A 24,933-nucleotide genomic window follows, 5' to 3' on the forward strand; every position below is an offset into this window, starting at 1 on the left:
CAACTGGTTCTGTGTGGAAAAAAATGTCCTGATGTGTGCCAATTTCCATGGTTGTATCCATTTCTTGGGTAGAAATTAGATTAGATTTACCATATTTCCATGATAAATGTGGCAAGCTACCAATGTGACATCACTGCACCTGGGAGGAAATGTGCACAATCAGCTCTTTCAAGCCCAGCCAAGTGGGCTCCAGGATACCACTGCATGATAAGCCTTTCAAATTCAACATACCAAAACTGAACTCAACATCTACCCAAACTGGTTAATCCACTTCCATAGATTATAAATATGCATTAAGAAATGCTTCTTTCTTGACTGGTCAAAGGATTCAGTTCTATTTTTGTTATATATTTAGCAGCCATTTGGATAAGTGTTTTTGCTTGGAGGGAGGCATATATGTCCCATTGAATAGTTGTCTTTCACAAAGCTGCTTTCAGCGTTGCTGACATACTACACAAAGCTGATAATTTTTAGAGGCGTAGAGGGCTAAATAATTTATGCTAATGTTATCAATTATTTGTTTTAAATTTTAAAACTCCCATTCTATGATATAATTATGGTGTTTCATGTGGGAAGAACAGTTGAATTACAAAATATTTCTTATTCTGGGGAGAGTAGGAGGAATTGTATACATTAAAACACACATGCATACACACACACACACACACACACAAACTACAAGTTTATTTAATGGGTCTTTTACCCACCACTTGGGTTTCTCATCAGGCAACCTATAATTCTACTATATGTACCCTCTAGGTGCCATATGTTGTAATTATATAGAAAGCCAAGTGTTGCTCTAATTAGATCATTTGGCAAAAGGGATTTAGAAACACCATGATGGATATTTACTAGTAGAGATCTAATTAACTCTGGCATATCTATGATTGAAATACAATGACAAAACGACCCAACAGAAACATAGGGTCAAACATAGTATATGATCCTAGACCTTCAATATTCACATAGCATCTATACATCTAAACAGTCTAGCAGATTCTATTTCTAAAGATGACAAAGTTAGGAGGAACCCAAATTATCTGCCATGTCTCTACTGAGAAGGCACAAACACTGCTTGTCTGGTTTTAATATCCAGTCATATCACTTCAGTTCTAATTGCTCTTAATTACATGCCACTTTGGTTTGAATATTTTCATGATCACTTAAATCCATTTGATGATACAGAGCTATTTTCTCTGAACAAAGGCACTGCTGAGGTAGTTCAAGGACTTAATTTACCTCTTTTCCAAGGGGCTTAGATGGTTCTAACCCAGCCCTGAAATCAGACCATGCCTCCTTCCCCCTAGGAAAATATAAAGCCATGTCTCTGAAGGCTGCCAATTTATTACTGAAGATATGAAACAACAGTGAAAGCTGCTTCTGGCCAATCATCTTACCCATATTAAAGGCACCTGCAATATTCCACAATTTTAAAAGGAAAGTAATGAAAGCAGTGCTTTACTTTACTAATAATTTATTGACTTATCATCAGATTCCATGTTCTCTTTGCAGTAGAGAGAAGCATCTAATGCTTGTTCTTTCTTCAAGCAAAGCTGAAGACCTCTGGAATAAGTGAGACCTGGATTTGAATCCTAGCCCTAATACTATTGAGCTTTGCAACCTTAGGTAAGGTAAATAGCCTCTTGAGCCTAGGTTTCTTTATCTTAAAGATGGGGTTAATAATAGGACTGATCTCATAATGTTTTTCTGAGGACTAAACAGAACACATATAAAGTGTTTAGCAGAGGGCACAGTAAAGACTGACGAAAAGCTAGGTATTATTATTAACAAATGGATAAAAATGATGGCTACAAGATAACCAAGAAATACATGAAAAAAGCCAAAGTAATAAGTATCCTGAATCCCCCCAAATTCCCAAAGCCCAAGGATTATTCATGAATGTGCTAGTGACAAAAAGGGAGATCAAAGTCTCATTTCAACTTAATAACTTGAGATTTCCGAGCTCTTCCTAGCCAAGCTGACTCACAGTGTTTCTGTCACTATTATTTTATATCTGTCAATGGTATTTCATAATGTTAATCATCTCTTCTTAAGAAACCTGAAGCATCTCCCTGAAGATTATTCCTCCATTTCTTCCACCTACACTCTACAGATACCAAGTCTTCCACCTGGCTGGATCCCTCTCTTCGCCTCAATTCTCGTATGAGACTTGCTCATGTCTACCCCTTAATCTTGCACGTACATGAGCTCAAACATGGAGAGCTCCCTGTTCCCTCTTTGCCTCTCAATGTGGATACTTTCTTTAACAACAGCTTAAACTCACTTCCTGTTGGAAGCCAATTTTGGCAGACCCTGCCTGACTTGGAGAGTCTCTTCCCTGTGTGTTCCTTAAGCACTGCCGTGTACTTCTGTTTGGACTATATCATGCTAATTCGTACATCACTGGTAGTTTCCAAATTGAATCATGTGTATATATATTGTCACAATAGGTGAATTTTATAAAACCCTATGAAGGAAGTCTTGGGATTTCTATCTTCTCTCTCCTCCTTCAGCCAAACTAGATGGTTTATAATTTTCATAATCATAAAATTAAAATGAAAGCCCCTGTGTAAAACAGTCAGCATAAACCACTGACTTGTCAACCAGGGATGAAGATTTCCCACCATTTCATTTTTTTACTGTTTTTCCAGAAATTTGGGGCAGAGGATCAGGTATGTATTTTCCTCTCCATCCCCAACACTCCTCACCTTCTGTGTTTTCACCTTTAAAGCTCCTCCTGCTCTGACTTCTCTGAGGAGTTCAAGGCTTTGGGGACATGAAGAGAAGTTCCTCCCAGCAAAAGTGGGGAACCACTGCTCTAGAGACAGAAGGGAGAGCTTTCAGGCCTCAACCAAATTTACTTCCCCTTCACTTTGCATTAGATGCGCCCAGCGGCAGCAACAATTTAATCAAACGGTAAGTCTCAAAGGACAAGTAAAAGGCACAGTAAACCAAAACAACACCAAAATAAAAAAGAAAGCCAAGCAAAGGGAAGGACATGTTACTAGGAAGATGTTTCAATATATTTCCAGAAACGTGCCATGAGTTGGATTGGGGGATGGGCAAACTTTTTCTGTAGAGGGCCAGACAGTAAATATTTTAGGCTTTGCAGCCCAGGTGGTCACGTCACAACTACTCAACCTTGCCCTTGTGGTGTGAAAGCAGCCTAGACAATTTGTAAATGAGTGAGTATGGTTGCGTCCAATAAAACTGTATTTGTAGACGCTGACATTTGAATTTCACCTAATTTTCATGTGTTACAAAATACTATTTTTCTTTTCATTTATTTCTTACCATTTAAAAATATAAAACCATTCTCAGCTTGCAGGCTGTGCAACCAAAGGTAGCAGGTTGGATTAGTCCCGTGGGCTATAGTTTGTTAAGCCCTGGATAAGATTGTTTCAGGCAGAGAGAAGAGTATGTTCAAGGACTCTGTGGCAAGAGGAATAAAGACATTTGAAGAACTGACAGGAGGTTCACATGGCTCAAGAAGTAAGGTTGAGGGTGAGTAAGTGGGAGAGCAGGTAGGACAGCAAGGCAGGAGCCTGAACAGTGTGGGGCCTGTTGGTCATGTGATGGGCTGTCTGTTCAGAGGTCAGTGGGAAGCCACTCATATATTGTCACACCTGGCTGTGCATTAGAATCACCTGGAAAACTTAAAAACAAACTCAAATTCCTGAGTCTCATCTCAGAATTTCCGAAAAGGAATCTTTGGGGACAGACAGTGGGATTCTGCATTTTTAAATGTACCTCTGTTGGTTCCACGGTAGCCACCTCGGCACTGGTCTGCAGACCTGAATTTGGGAACTACTTCTGGATCTCTGCTTTAGGGATAGAGAAACACTGCCCCAGAAAGGTCAGGTGATTTCCCAGATGGGTGCACAGTAAGTCACAACAGATGCTACCTGAGTACACACATTGAACTCAACTGATCAAGGATGGGAAACAATTTAAGTGTGGAGACTCATGCCAAAATCATTCCCTGAGTGGGTCTGTTTCCCAGTGACGTGCAAGCTCCTCAGCTTGCCATGCAATGCCTTTCTCAGCCTGACCCTGAGAAATTTTCCAGCCTTGTCTCCCCCTGCTCAAACATTCCTCTGTACTTTCCTTTTGAATATATTTGGTTCTTGCTGCTCTTTCCACTTAAATATCCCACCACCACCTTCCCCACCAATCTCCCCTAAGAATCAGATGATTTTGGTTGGCTGGTTCATTCATTTCATATAAAAATATTGAGTATTTACAATATTCTAAGCACAGTATCAGGAGGTGGGGGTGCTAGTGTGCTCAAACATGCCTGGCACCTTTCCTCATGGCCCTTTCAGCCTGTTATGGGAAATGAACCTTAATGAAATAATCATACCCATAAATATAAAACTTATAACTGTGAAAGAAAGAAAGAAGGAAAAAAAAATCCATAGTTCCAATTCCCAGGGAAACCACTGTTAACATTTTGGTGGAGTTCCTCCCAGGCTTTTTTCTATACATGTATATCAAAATATCTATATGTATATGTGTGTTGAAGGCTATAGAATGATATTTTATGTAGAGTTAAAAAATAAAATTTATAGCTTTATTAAGATAAAAAGTCTCTGTCCTTTAGACCACTGTATAAATTTTGTCCCTTTTATGACACCTGTAGAACCCTGATTTAAATTAGGCTACATTCATAATCTCAAATACGTCTTGTACAGAGAAAGTGTGTGACAAATGTTTATTGAATTGAATTTATCGGAGATGTGATGTGGGAAGTTTCATCTTGTAGAAGATTTCAGTGAGGGCTGGTTCCAAATAAACCAGTTAAGAGGTTAGTTTAGGGCCGGCCCTGTGGCTTAGCGGTTAAGTGCGCGCGCTCCGCTACTGGCAGCCCAGGTTCGGATCCTGGGCGCGCACCAACACACTGCTTCTCCAGCCATGCTGAGGCTGCGTCCCACATACAGCAACTAGAAGGATGTGCAACTATGACATACAACTATCTACTGGGGCTTTGGGGGAAAAAAAGGAGGAGGATTGGCAATAGATGTTAGCTCAGAGCCGGTCTTCCTCAGCAAAAAGAGGAGGATTAGTTAGCATGGATGTTAGCTCAGGGCTGATCTTCCTCACATAAAAAAAAAAAAAAAGGAAAAAAAAACAGGTTAGTTTAATAGTTGCAAAGTCCATGCAAGCGATAATAAGGATAGAAACTAGGACGGGGCAGATGACTGACTAACAGAGAGGATTAATGTGGAGACACTTAGAAGGATTTTTTTTTTTTTTAATCAGGTGTTGTCTTTAGATTGGGGACCTTATTTTAAATACTTCCATATAAAAATTCAGTTCTCGTTGCAGCACGTCCTGAGGCCTAACCAACACCAGGACCACATGAATAGAACAGGTGGTAGGTAGTCCCTGCCTCAATTTGGTCATCACATTAACCCCTGACCATAATACAATATGACATACCATAGTGAAGTAGAAAAGGCTTGTGGCTGAGGGTAAGTTCATGGAGTCTCCCGCAGGACTGGGTCCGTGTATCATCACAAACATTTAAAAACAAATCTCTCTAAACTCTTCTGCACTGCTCTTCAGAGGAGCTTAAAGCCATAACTATTTTATCCATGGCTCTAGGAGAGACAAACTGAGGTAATGAGGGAAAGTTCCAGGTCTGAATTTGGAGAGCAGGAGGAGCTCTGTCTATTTCCATAACTGCACATGCAAAATTAAAATGATAAAGTACTACCAATAAGCAGGGCAACAGATTCTATCTGTAGCAATGATGCTCGCGTTGCTTTGATGTTGTTTTGCCTCCAAGGCAGGATTTCCATTATTATGGTGATGAACTGTCTCTAATTATTGCAATAACATAATTGTTCCCCAGGGCAGAATTCCTAATAATAGAGCTGTACAGCTCTGCAGCAACTGTAAGAGATATCCTGAGGGCAGGTTTCTCATTAAAAGCACATATATAGACACTCTGCCTCCAGAAGAGAAACAGAATGCCTGAAGCAATAAACTTTCCTTTCTATGCTAGGATTCGATCGGCCTTCTGGGCAAATACCTGCCATCACATTTGCTCTGCCTCCCAGACTGCCAGCATCTTCAGACCACAGTTTCACACCTTATATACAACATGGAGTTTTGCAGCCCTGAGCTGGGATTTCCTTCCATGTATTACATGAATTTCAACTTTTTCAAAGGCCTTTGGGAAGAGAGGCATATTCGGGCCATGATCTAATTTCATCCCTAGGCGAGACACAAGAACATGAATTTTTTTCCTATTTGAGTTGAATATTCTCACAGAATATTAGACTTGATCTGATTAACTATGGGGGTCAGGCAAACCTAAACATATATTTCAGTCTGGGAGAAATGCCTAAGAAGATTGATCTTTATAAAATTTTATTGTTTCTTCAAAACTGGTCCACCGTGGCCTAGAAGTGCTCTGCCCAAGATGATGTCAAGGTTCCTAAATCCAGTGGTCATCTTTAAGCTGTTATTTGGTTGGACCTCTTGGAAGCACCAAGCACTTGCTCCTTCTTGAACCTTTCTGCTCCCTTGGTTTGTTTCTTACATTCTCCTAGTTGTTCTTTCACCTCTTTGAGCCCCTTCGTTAGTCCTCCCAGCAGGCTCTGCTTCTACCCTTTCTTGGCATGTGGCTGTTCCTCAGGGTTCCTTCCTTTGATTCACAGATGTTCTCAGTCTACAAAACTCTCTCTGGATGAACTCATCCACTCCACGGCTTCTTATCTACTGATGATATCTAGGTCTCTGTCTGTACTCTCCTGAACTCAGACCCATATTTCAATTTCCTCTTGGGCATTCATTCACTGAGCACTTACTCTATACTAGATTGCCCTAGATGCTAGTGTTAGAGCATGGAACAAAACACGCACAAAGGGCCCAATGTAACCACAACGGTCCTTCAAAGTAGAATGAGGCAGAAGAGGAGATCAGAGTGATGTGATGTGAGAAGAACTCGACTTGACTTGCCTTTGCTAGCTCTGAAGATGGAAGAAGGGGGCCATGAACCAAGGAACGCAAATGACCCCTAGAAAGCTGGGAACAGATTCTAGAGCTTCCAGAAGGAATGCATGATTTTAGCCCAGCGAGACCCATTTCAGACTTTTGACCTCCAGGACTATAAGATATTAAATTTGTATTGTGTAAGACAAATATACACACATGCATGTGCACATGCACAAATTTCTGTTCTCCTGGAATTTACATTCTGATTGGGTGAAGGATGGGGAAGACAGAAAAATGAAATAAAAAAGTGAATATATAATATGTTAGATGGCAATAAGAACTATGGAAAATACAAAGCAGGGAAAGAGGATGGGGAGTTTTACAATTCTAAGTAGGTTAGTGGGAAAAGGCTCTTCACTTAGAAGGTGACGCTTGAATGGGAATCCCATTTGAATGTGACATCTCCACTTGCAGGCATCTCAAATTCAACATATCAATATTAATCTCTTTATTTTCCCCTCTCAAACTTGCCCTTTCTATATTCACTCTTGTGGCAAATGGCACTGCAATCCACCAGCTGCTCAAGTTGGAATTCTATGAGACATTTTCTTTTTTTTCCTTCTTTTAAAAATCTTTCTACTTAATATATCATTAAGTCGTTTAAATTCTACCTTTAACAGCCTGTATATCTGTCTTCCCTCCTTTACTCTCAAGAGGCTGACATCATTCATTTGATGTCCATCCTAGACTATTGCCTGCAGTTGGTCTCTCTGTCTCTCCAATCTTTCTCCACTCTGTTCTTTCTCCATGTTGCAGATAGAGCAATCCTTCTGCAGCACACGTATGCCTGCATACTCCCTTGCATAAAATCCTTCAGTTCTCTCCAGGGTCTTCTCGTTCAAGTCTAAAGTCTACAGACATAAAATTCAAGGCCTCCACAATCTATTGTTGGCCTACATTTTTCAACGTTCCTTCTCAATATATCACCTTTATAACACATGCCCTAGGATTATTGAAAAACTTATATTGTTATTTTGCTACTGGGCCCCTGCACTAGCCTATGAGCATCTTGAGGGCTAGGTTTATGTCTCCTCTTTCTATCTCCAGTACCAAGCAGAGGACCTAGCATATGGCAAGCACCCAAATGAATGCTTTGTTCACTGAAGGAAATTAGAGTTGGCTAGTTTGATGGAATAGTCACGCTGCTGTTCTGAAACCATGCCTGTGACATGCTGGCTGTAGGTTTGAGATTCTTTTCAGAAGCATTCAGTGGCATATCTAGACCTGCTTATTATCCATTAGCTTGACATTATGTATTAGCCTAATATCTAAAAGAGAGGTCAGAAATTCTCAAGCATGAGTAAGAATAAGAGGCCTTTATTTACACAATGTTAACTAGAATATTTCTTTAGCTTCAGTGAGAAGTAAAACATTTTGTCTAAGTGAGTTTTCCAGACAACTAAATTTCCCCCTGTAAGCACTCAGTTAATTTTTAAACCTAACCATTTAGGAGAGAGTGGTCTTTCTACATATTATGCACTAGCTTGCTTTACTAATATAAGCTCACTGAAGATAATTTTTCCTCTTCAGAGACGTTACGTAACAATAATTATCGTCCTTTGCCACAGAGATAAATAAAAGTATTTATTACCTTATTAATACTGCTTTTAATTCTGGGTCACACGCTTTCCAGAAAGATATTGATGGAAGTGATCAAGACAGTGAGAGGATACCAAATGATGTCATGTGAAGGATATCAGGACATTTGGGCTTGGAAAAGAACTGAAAGCAGACATGAGAGTAGTCAGCCGGTATATAAGGGGAAGGAGAGTGGTGGAGAAGAATTCGATTTGTCAGTATAACTTGAGAAAGCAAAACAAAAAACAATGAGAGAAAGTTATAAGGATATAGATTATGAAGAAATAACCTTTTAACAATTAGTTAGGTTTCCAACAATAGAAGTTAACTAGGAAGGTCTAGCCATTGTGGGCATCCCTGTCCTGGAATAGAAGCCGGGCTCTGTGATAATAGTAGGAATTTGGCATTGTTGTCTGCCCGGTGTCCATTTACTCTTCTTGTGGTTGTGGGATCCTGAATTTCTTTGGGGAAACCCCTGTCCCATTCTCAGTCTACGCGGTTTGAGGTGGACTTCCCCATGGGCCTCTTGAGATAAGCACATGACTCACGTCCTCGTAATCAATGCAATACATCTCCCTTGAATGTGACTGGTTTAGGAAAGAACACTGACCAAGATAGGTTTATTAAACTATGTGAGAATCTATTCTAGAATTGTTGTGAGGTGCTGCGAACAAGGGCAAGCATGGGGCTGCTGGCAGCCATCCTACCACCAGGAGAGGAGAGCCCATCAGAAAACAGAGTCAACACAGAGGAAGGCGCTGGTGAGAGATGAAGAGAGCAAGACAGTCCTGACGCCACTGTGTGAGCACCCGAACCTTGTCTCATCTCAAGTCACAACCCATCTCTGTCCTTCTCAAATGTGTGAGAATTCCAATGAATTCTCTTTTGTACTGAAGCCAGTTTTGAGTTGGGTTCTGTCACTTGCAACCAAAAGAGTCCATCCTGGTTGATAAATGGTTTTATGGCTCCTTATAATCCTAGGATCCTAGGTGTTTATTAATGATTCTGCTGTTTCTGTGTTTTGATGTTTTTGTTTCTAATAGATCAACTTCAATCTCATCTGCCTCAAGTGCCCTCTGTCTAGAAATTAAAAGTAAACAAGGGCCGGCCCCGTGGCTTAGCGGTTAAGTGCGTGCGCTCCGATGCGGGCGGCCCGGGTTCAGATCCCGGGCGCGCACAGACACACTGCTTCTCCGGCCATGCTGAGGCCGCGTCCCACATACAGCAACTAGAAAATGTGCAACTATGACATACAACTATCTACTGGGGCTTTGGGGGAAAATAAATAAATAAATAAAATTAAAAGTAAACAAAATTATGAACCTTATTCAGTTAGTAGGCTTAATTGCTCAAATAATCCAAATAATTTTATGGCTTTGATGGTGACTAGAGGCCTCTCCTTAGGACTAAAGTACTTGGCCTTTGTGACAGTCATCCTTGTTTTAAATATCTGATTGCTAGATAAGTGTACAAGAATACAAAAAATGTTTTATGTATATGGATGTACTGCCTACACAATAACAAAGCTATAAAAATTGAAAATAAAACATTTCATTTAGATGCTTGGCTTAATACAGATAAGGCCAGCACGAATATGCTTTAAATTTCAAAAGGCATGAAAAACCAAAATAAGTACACACAAACATATATATATATATTTTTTTTTGCTGAGGAAGATTCACTCTGAGCTAACATCCATTGCCAATTCTCCTCTTTTTTCGCTTGAGGAAGATTAGCCCTGAGCTAACATCTGTGCCATTCTTCCTCTATTTTATATGTAGGACACTGCCACAGCATAGCTGGTGAATGGAGTAGGTCTGCCCCTGTAATCCGAACCTGCAAACCTGGGGCTGCTGAAGCGGAGTGCACGGAACTTTAACCACTAGGCCACGGCGCCGGGCCCCCAAAATAGTTTTTAAATGGTTCACATGTTAACATTAAACCAGTATTTCTGAATCTATATCCACTGAGATAACTACAGTATAACCATATGATTGCATAAGATAAAAACTTTTAAATTTTTTTAATGTTGCTTCTTACACTTATATTGTAAACTCATTTGTAGGCAGTTGGTTAGTTAAAATCCAAATTAAATATCACTTAATAAGTAGTGTTTGGGAAAGTCTTTCAAAATATAGAATCTAGGGAAAACATTAATAAAAAGGGTACGTGATCACAAAGTTTTGTTTTGCCAAACTTTGTTTCTACCAGTATTTTGTACTTAAGAGATTAATAATTTTAATTCAAAGATTAAAGACTTGCCTTTTGATTCTTAAGATTCCACATCTCAAAAAAGAATCAGGGATAACAAGTCAGTGCATTAGAAACTATTACTCAACAATGGGCATAGTCAAAGAATTTTGCCTCTTGTGTTAGTCTAACAATGTCAATCTTTTCATAAAATAGGAATTCTAAAATTTTTTACTCATGAATTCTATGTATGATTGCTTTTGCTCACTTATTCACTTAATTTTGTTTCTTCTTTACCAGAAGAAATAAAAAAAAGAAAAATAGCAGAATTTCTTCTTTGCCAATGAGGAAATAATAGTAAGATCTTTCCTATTTTTCACCCTTTTCAGAAATTTTAAGATGTTCAGTTGAGGTTATGTCTTTCTCAGAAGTTACAAACAGTGGCCCTTGGAGTAAACTTGATCCATGGATGTGTGGTCCATATTGCGCTAACATTAAAATAAAAACATTAGCTGCTGACATTTAAAAAAGGAGATAGTTCAAATAAAAGTCCAGATTTCTAGTTTCTTTTGAAAAATGAGAAGATAGGGAGGTACCTGACCTGCATCCATGTGGTGGCAATATGCTAGAATTGAATGGCAGGTGGCTCCCCTTAATGGGGCACACACTGAACTCCCTACCATTCCTCTTATATTACACTTGGCCAGCTTTTGGATTCATTTACATCACCAAAATCAGTCTATCTGCTTAACACATTCTGAGTGAGGTAGAAGGCAGGAGCAGAGCTGTGAGAACACAGCACCCATGTGGAGAATGAAATGCTAATATTGACAGTTTGGGTCATGCCTGGTGACACTGGAGGTGGAGGTGATAAATAGCAAGACTTGGGTAATGATGGGGGGTTTCCTTGGTTTAAATACATCTTTAGTGTCCTATAAATGTTGAAGCAATATTTGAACCCTATTAATCAAATCAGGAGTAGAAAGAACAAAAACTGCAGAGAGACAAACTTTGTGGTAAGACAAGTGGTAGAAACAATCAATTATATTCCCTTATCAAATAGAATTCTTGATATTGATATGCCATTTTCGCAAAGGTAATTTGATCATCTTGTAACAACGGTTAAGTTATAGCAGTGGAAAGCAGTCATTAATACTGTTCAAAATGTTAGGTTGTCTCTTTTCTTCTAGGCACATAGTAAGATTGTATTTCTCTGCTGGGTTGAACTTGGGCAGAGCCATGTGACTTGTTTTGGCCAATGAAACGTGAGTGAAAGTGAAGTGTTTCACTTCTGGGCAGAAGATTTAAGGACTCATGCCTGTTTGGCCACTCTCTTTTCCTTCTGTAATTCCAATGTTCCAGAGAGGGTTTCTCCACCAGTCTTGGCTTTAAAGGGCCACAAGCAGACCCCTGATGGGCATGCAGTGTGAATGAGAAATTGCCTTTTGTGGTTTTAAGCTACTGCAAGTTGTTTGTTACAGTAGCATAACTTAGCCTCTCCTGGATTGATCTACCATGTTACTCTAATTTCATTCATTCATGGTTTTTGACATGTCTGTCAATTATTCATATTATTTTAAAATATTTTTCTTTATATCATTGTTAAATTAAATGTAGCCCTATTTTAAGCAATACATGTGGTACATACTAGTTATATTTAAATTATGTTTTAATACACATCAAAATAAATACATAGCTATTATACACAATCTTACATACTACATTTTGGGGAACACCAAGGTAAAATAGAAAAGGAATCTGACGTTTAAGGCTGCAAAATAACAAATTGTGCTCTCAAATTGCAGGTTTGGCTCCAAATTTGAATGCCATGCCAGTATAGTGAACTATACTGCTTTCTTGATATAAGAGAAATCAGAAAGAGATACATATTATGAATTTAATATGTGTGTGAATACACCATCTATAAACCATATCAGGTTTGTTTGCAAAAATCATTAATAAGGGCAACATCATCAGTGCAATGACCTAATTTGCATATGCAAATCCAAAGGTGTACAGGTGTAAAGGGTAGATACATACACATTCTTACAGGCTTCCCCATTGCATCCTTGAATATTTAACCTTTAGCATCAATTAAAATCATTATGTATACAGCTGGTAAATGTTATCTTATGGGTGACACAGAATCATGCATAATTACCATTTTCCAACAGATTGAGTAGATTACAGAAAGGGGTAGGGCATGTTTTATAGGGGTGTCAGTTGAGAAAAAATCTTAGAGATACCTGCCATTTGTTGCAATATGACCTAAAACTATAAACAACCCATACATATTTACAATGTATAAACAATATGTATTCTAAATGTAATTCATGTATAACAGGAAAAACACAAGTGAAGAACTTAGATATCAGAAAGAAAAAAACTGTTGTTTCAAAAAGATGTAATTAAAATAATCAAAACCATTTTATTTGCAGAATGAGTTTTGGAATTAGAGATATTTTGCTCCAAAAAAAGGACAGAATAACAAGAGACATAACAGCCATTGCCAAATATTGGTGGGGTTGTCATAGCAAAGAAGAACTGGATTTATTTGTTTATGAAAAAAGGAGGTAGGATAGAGAAAAGTGGGCAAATCTACAAATAAATTTTAGGCTAAAATTAAGAAAGATATTTCTGGCTACTCATCTTTGTGCAGCTGTGGCAGTCTTCAACAGGGATCATGCAATCTATCTCTGCAGGCAGAGCTTTGTAGACTCATAATATCAAGAAGGATTATAAAAACTAACTAATATACCACCCTCTTCCAAAGCTTCAGTTCTTTGATTGACATTTAGTCCATGAATAGCAGATAGTAAATTCCTCCCTCTAGAACTATTAATAACAGACCAATAAATTATTACAGGTTAGTCAAATATTAAAAATATTTCAAGATAGTACCTTTCATTTTCTCTTAATATGTCCCTTCCTTTCTTCCAGGTGTAGACAGGTTTCGGAGAAGCTTTTGGCTTACACTCAATGACAACTTCACCTCCCACTTTGACAAGAGTTACCCTTTTTAAGAGGGTTCTCGAAAAATCCGGACCCAAGGCTGGAAAAGAATATAGAAAATAAAATAAATAATTATTATGGAAGGAAAATCCCCACTAGATCTTTAGACTTTTTCTTCCTATAAGGCACTTATTGTTGCCTTGGCCATCAAAGGGAGAAAATTAAATTTTTTCTAAAGTAAAGGAAGTAAGCACTGTAGGTTTTGATGGATTTAATAAAATTTGAGGTATAATTTATATATGGTAAAATGCACCAGTTGTAAGTGTATAGCTTGATGAATTTGGTATACTGCACTATGAAGATCAAGTATAGAACATTCCATCACCTGATTAAGGGATTCTTTAAAAAAAATTATTCCATGTTCAAATGAACAAAAATTTAAAAATTTCTGGAAACCAAAAAGGAAAGAAAACAAGAAAATCCATAGGCATTTTTCTGATTGTGTAGGTTGAAGCATTCCCTCTTAGACAGTTACTGCCTCTGCTCTGCCCCACAACACTCTGCGCATGTCTCCATCAGAGTACATGCTGAAATGTCTCCATCATCACCCTCTGTGAGCTTCTCCTTAAAAACAAGGGCTTCGTTCAGCTTTCCACTACTACTGCCTAATGCAATGCTCGGCTCATGCAGGAGAAATTGTGACTCGCTCTTGGAAAACTCTATTCCATGCTCACTACTAGTATTCTAAAAAATTCACTCATGTCAATACCAAATATGTAGTTATTATTATACCATATTAAATAATTAATAAATATTATATTAATTATTTAGGAAAGAATTATTTCTTTCTTAAAACAATAGACATCTATATCCTCTCGGAAGGAACATAAAAGATGCCTTTCTGAAAAATCTCCATTTCCTTCTGAGTTAATTGAATTAACGTCTTCTAGGACCTGTTGTGAGAAGGGATTCATCTCTTGGAATCTTAATTTTACCATATTTAAAATCCCTGACTCCCTGCAGTTTGACCTGATGGAATTTAAGATTTCAGATCATGCTGAGTAAGAAATTTAAATACTAACCACAAATTACTTAAAGGAGAACAGGGAGTGAGTGTGTGTGTATGTATGTGGGGAGAATGGGGGTCAATTTCTTTAATGTACCCAAACCATATACTAGTGATTAAAAAAAAACAAAAAACAAAAACAAGCTTCAGTGGAAGCAAGTTAAATCTTTACCAAGTGCTTTTGTTGTAGAAATATTTTCAGTAATTGTCTAGAAAGAAAGAGAGAAGGAAAGATTACTTTTTAATGGGGTGATGCAATGTACACATGGGGCTGGTTTTACTATGTGAAGGTAAAATTAAATAAATGAATCTAGTAGGCAATTGATATCTCAATCTGTGTACCTTGGATTCATGAGAAGAGTCTATAATTCAGGGAGTAATTCTATAATGATAAGTGCAATTAATAAGTAGAGTGCAAGTACAGACATTTCTGCTATAACGAGATAAATGCATTCCTAGTATGATCTGCAAAATCCCATAATAAAAATTCTAGGGTTATGAAAAAGATAAGGTCAGGACAGACCTATTCGATATTTATGTAACAAGAACACTAACAAAACAATAATCATCCTAGTAAATATTTAAGCATGATTAAAAAAGCTTAAACTGCTAATAGCTAAATACCATAAAAAATATAGGACTTCAGCGCGCACGTGTGTGTTTGTGTGTGTGTGTGTAAGAAGAGAGCTTGACAGAAGAGGGAAGAATGGAGTCAAGATTGCTAAACTATGAAACAAGGCAAACTGCAGAAAGACTGAGGAGAACCATCTATAAGCACTGCCATGTTAGAGTACATGGCCAGACTGGGCCAAGAGGGAGAATGTGGGATGAAGGGGAGTCATGGTAGTATGCTCTTTGCCTCGGCAAGCTGCACTGATCTGTGGTAGTGGGCTCTGTGTTTGGTTGGTTGCTGCACCCAGCGACACACACGGGCAAGGCCAGCACCTGTGTTGTACTGACATTGTTTCCCATTTACCGACCTCGTACAGGCTAATATGCAACATAGAAAGGTTCTTGTCGCGGAACAGACTCATCTTAGGCAAACACCTGAACTGACACATTAATGTAAAAAAAAATCAAGTCTCTAGAAGCATTTTAAAAAGGATATTTTGTGAAATAGAGTTACAAATCTGTATCACATAAAAATCCCTTCTTAAAACTGTATCTTTCTACACACATATATTTTTATCACTTCAGGAAGACATTTTTCATCTGTTCAGGAGGAATTCTGCACTTGCATTTGAAATGAGTTTACATAAATCAAACTGTGCACAACACATGGGTGTCTTTGTCAAAAAACTATATATTGCTTTTACGGGATTTGAAATAGTGTGATATCAGCTACAGAAGATAGAAAACACACATTCCAGTTTCAAAACCTTTTGTACTGTACTATTTATATGCATATTATCTTTTGGATATCCTAGAGATAAGACTGGCTTTGAAAGACTTTCACTAATAAAAATGGAATTATAAATTCAAACTTTTTCCCTTTGTTTTTTCAATTTGCTTAATTTACTTCTAGTGTTATCTAACCCATCAAATCTATCAGTCGCAACCATAAGCGGTGGTGCTTGCTAGGGCAAAATCGTCAGACCTTCATCAGTTTTTGAATACTTGACCCATTAATGGGTTTCTTAACATTCTGCCATTTTGTGAACATCTTTTGCATCTGAGATGCCTTTAAGCTTGTGGAATGATGCTTTTTTCCTGTCTGCACCCTACATTTATTCTGATTTCCAAACACTGGCCCAGCAGAGGCTTGAAGGAAAAGTGAAAGGAGCCTGTTCAATTTGACATTCACGGAAAGTGATGTTTTGAAAGTTATTGTTAAGGTTCCCAGTAGGTCACTATGAGAATCTAACCTTTGCTGGCACTGAAAAAATTAGCGCACATTGAAGGTGAAACTTCACTAGGTTCCTAATAGTTCATAAAAGATAAAAATCAATTGTCAAATCACCCATTTGAGTCTGAGAGTAGCTCAGATACTGGGAACATCCTCATTTGCTAAATCACTTAGATGATAATATTTCTTACATGGGGGCACTGCTTTCTCAGTGTTGGAATGAGTCATGCTATAGGACCTCTTCCAGGTGGGAAATGCAACTTCTTTTTATTTATCAATGATCTTTAATACATTAACATCACAATATTTATAAGAAGCATCCAGCTGAGAGAAGCCCTCTATGCAATTCTCATCTGTTTGTTTTTACTTAATTAAACGACTCTTGGTCACACGTCAAGGGTATTTTAAAGTGGTCAAAAGAAATTTCCTTCATCCAGTAGTAGATAACAACAACAATAAACAAACACATAGAGACAGAGATTGGATTGGTAGTTACCAGAGGGGAAGGGGGGAGGGAGGAGGGCGAAAGGGATAATTCGGCACAGGTATGTGGTGATGGGTTGTAATTAGTATTTGGGTGGTGAACATGATGTAATCTATGCAGAAATAGAAGTATAATGATGTACATCTGAAATTTATACAATGTTATAAACCAATGTTACTGCAATAAACAAAAAATTAAAAAAAAAAAAAAGGACCCTTAAAAACAAAAGTTTTGTGCCTTAGTATCATTTCTCAAGAGAGATGGTCAGAAAGATAATTCCTTAACAGGATGTGCACTGGCAGTCGCATTTGGGAAATATATGGGTGTGATGTTTTACTCTATTATTTAAGAGAAAAGGATAATCGTGCATACCAGTTCTATCACAGACTGTAGAAACATAGCTGGGAACACTGACAGTTGATGGAGACTATTAAGGCTGGCCCTTTTAGAAGTTCAGAGCTTCATATTATTCCAACCTTTTTCTATTATCTCTAACTATTACCTCATCATTCCATAAAAATAAACCTAGATGGAATGCATTCATTCAAATATTCCCACCACTGAGGAAATAATGCTGGGATCAGATTTTAAAACCCCAAACTTCTCCTGGCTACAGTGGAAACTGTCTTCTTTCGAGGTCCATCATTTCAGGATGGCAGATTCAAAATCAGGCCTATGATCAAGGATAATAATCACAAGGTGACTCTCAACAAAACTCTAAAGCAAGATTTTCCAGTCCTAAGATCGGCATGATGTGTCCCTTCTAAGTCCCTAGCACCCAGGCCCTGCTTGTCTTGGTCTCCACTGAATGCCCTGTTTCTCCAGGGCTCCTCCTACCATGGTAGCTATTCTGTTTATGGGTTTCTGTTCTTTTGCAGCAGAAATAATAATATTTACAGTCACAAGGTTGTTTTGAAGACTAAATGAAATAGTACATGTATTGTACATTAAGTACTTAGCACAATAATTGCCCAGAGTAAGAATTTCATACATACTCCCCTCCTCTGCTATTTCCACTGCTGCCACTACCTCCACCACCATTATTAGGGGATTTTATGCTGAAAAACTTCTTAGAGCCACAGAAACACATCTTGGTTCAAAAACAAAAAACCTTTTTATTCTGAAATAATTATAGACTCACAGAAAGTTGCAAAGAAAATACAGAGAGGTCCTGTGTATCCTTCATCCAGTTTCTCATGATTACACGCTATATGAGCATTGTATAGTATCAAAACAAGGACACTGATAATTGGTACAATGTGTGTGTATAGTTATATGTTATTTTACCACATATATAGACTTGAGTGAAGTCTGAAGTCAAGATACAGAATTACTCCATCACTACAAAGATTTCGCTCATGCTACCCCTTTATAGCAACATCCAGCCCCCTCTTGCCCAGAAACCACTAATCTGTTTTCCATCTGCATAGTTTTGTCATTTTGAGAATGTTATATATATGGAATCATACATTATGTGACCTTTTGGGATTTTTTTTTTTTCCACTCAGCGTAATGCTCTTGAGATCCATCCAAGTTGTGTGTATCAACAGTGAGTTCCTTTTTACTGCTGAGTAGTAGTATCTCTTCCATCCTAGTGTGGATGAGAAATACATCTTTCATGTTGGCATTTCAGGCACTATGATAACTGACAAACCGAGCACATACACCATTTCAAGATCTTTCAACACTTTCTCTGCCAACAAGTAGGATCAGGCTTAGCCTTTTTTCTTTTTATAAAAGGTTTCAAAAGCCAAAAATTAGTTGTATAGATATGTGTGGAAACTTTTTTCTTATTCCAAGAAAAACATTTTAAAGCCATTTTAGAACATCATTTCTTATACAATAATTAACATGTTGATTAAAATCATTCTTAGAAACTTTAAGTATTGTAACGCCATGTTTGATTATGATTAACTTTGTTACGAGAGAAATATTTGTTGAACGTACAGAAGAGTCATTAGACTGTGACAGTGAGAGTCCTAGAACTCCGGTAGTTAAGAAATGGTAGTTCGTGTTATTAGCTACTATTAGTTCATCAGTTCCTGGAAGACATGGAGTATGTATTATGGATCTGTATGTCCCTTGGATCTAGCACAGAGCTGGGCACAAAGTAGATTTTTAACCAATATTTGTTGAATTAATGTATGTTGTAGGAGAGGACTCAGGAATTCAGTTCAAAATAGGAAATTCCCTTCCCATACGCTTTGCCTGGATACCACATCCCTTTGTTCCCTCCACGTGGAATTGTCAATGGCTTTTTTTTTTTTTTGTGAGGAAGATCAGCCCTGAGCTAACATCCGTGCTAATCCTCCTCTTTTTGCTGAGGAAGACCGGCTCTGAGCTAACATCCACTGCCAATCCTCCTCCTTTTTTTTTCTCTTTTCCCCAAAGCCCCCCAGTAGATAGTTGTACGTCATAGTTGCACATCCTTCTAGTTGCTGCATGTAGGACACGGCCTCAGCATGGCCGGAGAAGTGGTGCGTTGGTGTGCGCCCAGGATCTGAACCTGGGCCGCCAGTAGTGGAGCGCGCACACTTAACCGCCAAGCCACGGGGCCGGCCCTCAATGGCTTTTTGAACTTCCAGGCATGTGTGCAGAACACTCCATCCTCTCTGGTTTTGGACCTCAGTCTAATGAAGGAGAATTACCCAAGAAATACAATCTGGGCTGTTTATACTCTGAAACCACCTGGTGTGAGGGTAGATGTTTAACAACGGGCTCTTCAAACCAAACCAAACAAAACACCAAAGAACTTAGTTTTCAGTGCTTGCCAATTTCTGTGGTATTAATACTTCCATTACGGCCAATTTTAAGCTACCAACAAGAAGTCACTGAATGCTGAGTTGAGAAGGATACATAGACTCATCTCTTGTCAGTATGAGCTAGTTCCAGCACATAGACTCAACTCCTGCCAGTATGAGCTAACTCCAGCACCTAACTTCCTTTCCTACTTCCCCCCCAAAACATACACTTATGGGAAGGCAACAGGGCAAGTGGGCCCTGGGAGGGCAGCTTTCCCCAGATTTGGGTCTTTCTCGGAGGCAATACTACCAACTCCTCTCTCCTCTCCAGGTACTCCCAACCAACCAACCTTGTGCTGAGAAGATGGGAACTTCAACTCCCTGCCAATTCCTATGATTGGTTCAATTTGTTCAAAGAATGTGTTCCCTGAGGCTTTGTGAGTCAAGGTCTTACAGTGTTTTAAGGGCTTCAGTTACACATGCCCTGCCCCAGACATGCAGGCTCAATACAGATAAGCGATGTTTATATAATCCAGCAGTGACTGATTTCTTGCTTACCGTGTTCCCTCAATAAGGCACTTAGTGAAGGAGCTTAACGTGCAAAGAGAACACACATTTTGCTTTTCTGCTATGCTCATTTTCAACCACATTCAAAAGACTTGATTAAAAGCAACCTGCCTTACACTAAGTACAAATGAATTTCTTCAGGAGCCTAGAGAAGCCACTGTCTGTTCATCTTGGGAAAAAAAAAAAGCTGGAAAGTTGTTGGTGCAAATGCTCTATTTCTGGCAGCAATTGTCTCACGTGATTGATAGAGCTTTGTCAATATTAGGTTCAATAATGGAAACATGAATTAACTGGATGTAGAGTGAGTATACAACAGTCATTATTCCTCCCTCCAACCCCACTTGTTTTCACAAATTAGAAAACTACTCTGCTGTGATGGTTTAAGATTGGGCAACAAGGAGATCCAGAAAGCATATTCTAGATTTGTGGCACCTAAATTTAACTGATCAGAAGAATCACGTGAGGAGCTTGTTAACTCTATATACTCCTGAACTCTACCCACCACGAGGGGGACCTGAGAATTTATCATTTTACAATTTTTACCACTGAAAATGTGATCCTCTTGTTAGAAATGCAGAATCTCAGGCTCCAGCCCAGACCTGAAATCAGAATATGAATTCAAAAAAATCCCTAAGTAATTTTTTTTTTTTTGTGAGGAGATCAGCCCTGAGCTAACATCCGCCAATCCTCCTCTTTTTTTTTTTTTTTTTGCTGAGGAAGACGGCCCTGGGCTAACATTGGTGCCTATCTTCCTCCACTTTATATGGGACGCCGCCACAGCATGGCTTACCAAGCAGTGCGTCGGTGCGCGCCCGGGATCCGAACCAGCGAACCCCGGGCCGCCGCAGCGGAGCGCGCGCACTTAACCGCTTGCGCCACCGGGCCGGCCCCTCCCTAAGTAATTTATACACGTGTTCAAGTTTGAAACATTGCTCAATCTTCTTGAATGCCAATTCTAGCACTCCCTGAGTCAGACTACCAAAATAAAAACAATTTGTTGCCAGAAGGCGATGGTGGGGGGGGGAAGTTAATTAAATTTATTTATTCACTAATTCAAAGAAACTTGTGGTGGATAATGGTAAAAGATATAAAGTAATAAATACATTTATAATATGGCTGAAGTCAAACACAGGAAAGGTAGGAAACAATCTTACTAGACTTAGTACAATAGAGTAAACTTCTGGAAGCCAAAGCAGACAGGTCAACATGGTGGACAGAGAGACAAAGAAAAGCATCTTTCTTACTGGCTGATAAAAGAAAACATAATTTTGCTAGAATACTCAAGCTTTCCTCCTGGTTGTACATTTTTTTTTTTTTTTTTTTTTTTTTTTTTTTTTTGTGAGGAGATCAGCCCTGAGCTAACATCCGCCAATCCTCCTCTTTTTTTTTTTTTTTTCGCTGAGGAAGACGGCCCTGGGCTAACGTCGGTGCCTATCTTCCTCCACTTTATATGGGACGCCGCCACAGCATGGCTTACCAAGCAGTGCGTCGGTGCGCGCCCGGGATCCGAACCAGCGAACCCCGGGCCGCCGCAGCGGAGCGCGCGCACTTAACCGCTTGCGCCACCGGGCCGGCCCCCTGGTTGTACATTTTAAGAAGAATTTATTGGAAATCTCTTTATGCAAAGGACTATGGACCTCAGAATGGATAATGCCTTCCCAGCAATTTTACAGAAGACTCAGAGATTTTGGTTGTAGGACAGTGTATGGGATCAATACCCAGTAATGCCTTGGGCTGCATTCCTGAGTTACAGTTTAAACTCTTACTCATTGAAGGCATTTCTCATGGAACTGTCTGTATGGAATTGTCACAATATTCATCCCTCAGATTTCAACATCTCCCCTCAGTTGGCTTTAAGCCACCAGAGTCTTGCCAAGCAACTTCTTAGCTCAGTCCTCACATGGCAGTCTGTGAAATCACTGTGTGTACCTACTCCCACTCACTGTCTTGGTGAAATGGGTCCTTGAGCGAGGGCTGGAATCTCAGATGCCTGGTATTTCTCTTCTACAGGAGGACTTTGAATTCATAGTTCTGATCCAAATCAAGCTTTGCTAGGTATTCTATATTCAACTTAAGCAAACAAACAAACAAAAAACCTCTGTGTAAGCTAGATTTCCTATTTTAGGATAGTAGTTCTCAAAGTATGGTCTTGGAGCAGCAGCATCAGCATCACCTGGAAATTTGTTAGAAAGGCAAATCCTTGGGCCCCACCCCAGAACTACCACATCAGAAATTCTGGGGGTAAGGTTCAGCAATCTGTGTTTTAACAAGTCTTCCAGGTGATTTTGATGCATGGTAAAGTTTGAGAATCAATACCTTAGGAAAACTCAATGGCTTTCTGATCTGATCAATTTGAGCAGTAGTTCCCAAATGGTGCTGTTCACTGGAATCACACCAGGGCAGCTTTAAGGACTAATGCCTGGGTCCCAGGTCCAGAGACTGAATTAGTTGGTATGGAGTAATATATGGCATTGAGATATTAAAACACATCCCAGATTATTATAATCTGCAGGAAAACTTGCGAACCACAGCAATGGGATTTACTGGTGGTTCTCTAGCTGTCTACGTTATAAGCTTTTGGTATGGATATGAGTTAACAGCAACAAATTTCTTATATTGTTGCAAACACTTAGGCTTGCAAAAAGCTTTTGCATGTGACCTCTTTCAGTTTTGATAGTAAGGTAAGTAACAGCATCCTCATTTTACTGGTAAATGAAGGCTTAGTAACTTATTAAAGATATCAAATTTGAATTTGGGATCCAAGTTGCATAGCTTTCCCTGTTCACAACAATTTAAGTAAAGCTCCTGCCTAGATGACTGCATTTGGGTAAGAAAGTCATTTGTCCTCTCATTGGATGCTGATCACACAGCACATTTGATTATTTTGTAATCTGCCTCAATGAGGCAGTTGAGAAATCAGACTGAGATGCAGATGAGCACTTGTGAAAGTCCCTGTGAAATAACTTTTAGTTTAGCCTTAATGTTTTTCTAATTTGCAAGCCAATCATCTGGATAAATGCCAAATTAACCAGATAATTGCTCAAGCCTGCACCTCACTTTAATTGGACCATCAGTTCCTTAATGGTATTGGAGTGTCCTGCCAGGGTCAGATGTCCTCCACTACACAGGCCTGGAGAATCCCCAGGATACTGACCCATCGGACAGAAATTCCTCAGGGCAGAAGCTACTTCTGTTCCATTACACAGTCCTGGCAAAGTCAGGTCATAGGCAGACATCCACTTGCTCTTAGGAATAGTTCATCCCACTTCAAAAATCAAAGATACTCTAGTTACACTACCCATTATGATCCAGGTAAATTGGACAAAGTAACCAAGCATCTTGATCTAGCACAATTACTTGTCCTCTGCAGAGAATGCCGTTGGTATCCTCACACAGATTCTTTTTTCTGGCTCTAGCTGCTGTGAGTGTTGGCTGCTTACCACCTCCAGCTGCTCCCTTCTCTGGGGAACTGAATAGAAAGTTTTGCTCCCAAACTTCCCAACCCCCACTGCCACTACCACCACCACTAAGGGGCAGCCCAAAGACTGACTGATATGGAGATTTTTTAAAAAGGCCAGCCTCCTTGCCTCAGGTGGGAATAACACTGAGATGCAGGTTATGCTCCAGATATTACTCTTCAGAATGAGCTATAGGCTAGACTTTACCTGAGACCACGTCCTTGCTCTGCTCCCCCATTCTCTAGCTTGCTTTCTCTTGCAGGTTTTTCCTAGAGAACATTCCTTCAATGGCTCACAGGTACCTGAATCAATGCCTCTGCTTTTGGGACCTTAGTTATCCTCTATCTTTACCCCATGATATACACATGACATAAGCATTCTGTATAGACAATCACAGAAAACTTCAATTTTGGCAATTCAATCAGAAGTCCGCGTCACTGATATGATCATCTATCTAAGCGGACACAAATACTAAACATGAATAGAAATAGGGCGTTAGAAAAGCTATTTTTTTAACCAATAAAATATCTAACTTAATTTTTTTATTGCATTTTTATAGAAGATTCAAGTTTCCCCATGATCATGAGATTCTATTCACTCCAATTCCAACACTCCTTCATGAGTGGGAGAGAGGGATGGAGTAATGGTATCACCCAGGGAATTGTGCAGAATCCCAGGGATGCCCATAGGAGCACATCACACAGGTGAACCTCATCCACGACATAGGTTAATACAGGAGAAAAAGTCTGGGCACAGTCCCTGAAGAATAAAAAACTATCAATTGTAATAGGTCAGTCTCAAACAAGGAAATTTCTATTTGATATTCTCATCACTGGGCCTACTCTAATATACTGACCTCAAGGCAAAAGTCTCTCTATGGCATTCACCCATTCAGTGAGTAAATCATCCAGCACCTGGGTTAACTATTTAGCAGTTTCAACCCATTAAAAATAGATATGTTACATACACATTAAATACCCAGACAGAACACATAAAACAAGACAAGGGAAAAGCCTATTAAATATTTGCTTCCTACCCATCTCTTA

The 24,933-nt window shown here is 39.1% G+C and overlaps 1 protein-coding gene across 8 annotated transcripts in view; it reads right to left on the reverse strand.

Moving 5' to 3' along the window:
• Nucleotides 1–24,933, reverse strand: part of CNTN4 (contactin 4) — an 891,804-nt gene that overhangs the window by 111,171 nt on the left and 755,700 nt on the right. For all 8 annotated transcript variants that reach the window (XM_058563517.1, XM_058563546.1, XM_058563510.1 and 5 more), the window contains one exon: nt 13,675–13,825. In XM_058563517.1, the coding sequence (XP_058419500.1) occupies nt 13,675–13,825 (151 nt within the window). The remainder of the gene's footprint in view (nt 1–13,674; nt 13,826–24,933) is intronic.

The sequence above is a fragment of the Diceros bicornis genome, chromosome 2 (assembly GCF_020826845.1).
Source record: "Diceros bicornis minor isolate mBicDic1 chromosome 2, mDicBic1.mat.cur, whole genome shotgun sequence".
NCBI lineage: Eukaryota > Metazoa > Chordata > Mammalia > Perissodactyla > Rhinocerotidae > Diceros > Diceros bicornis.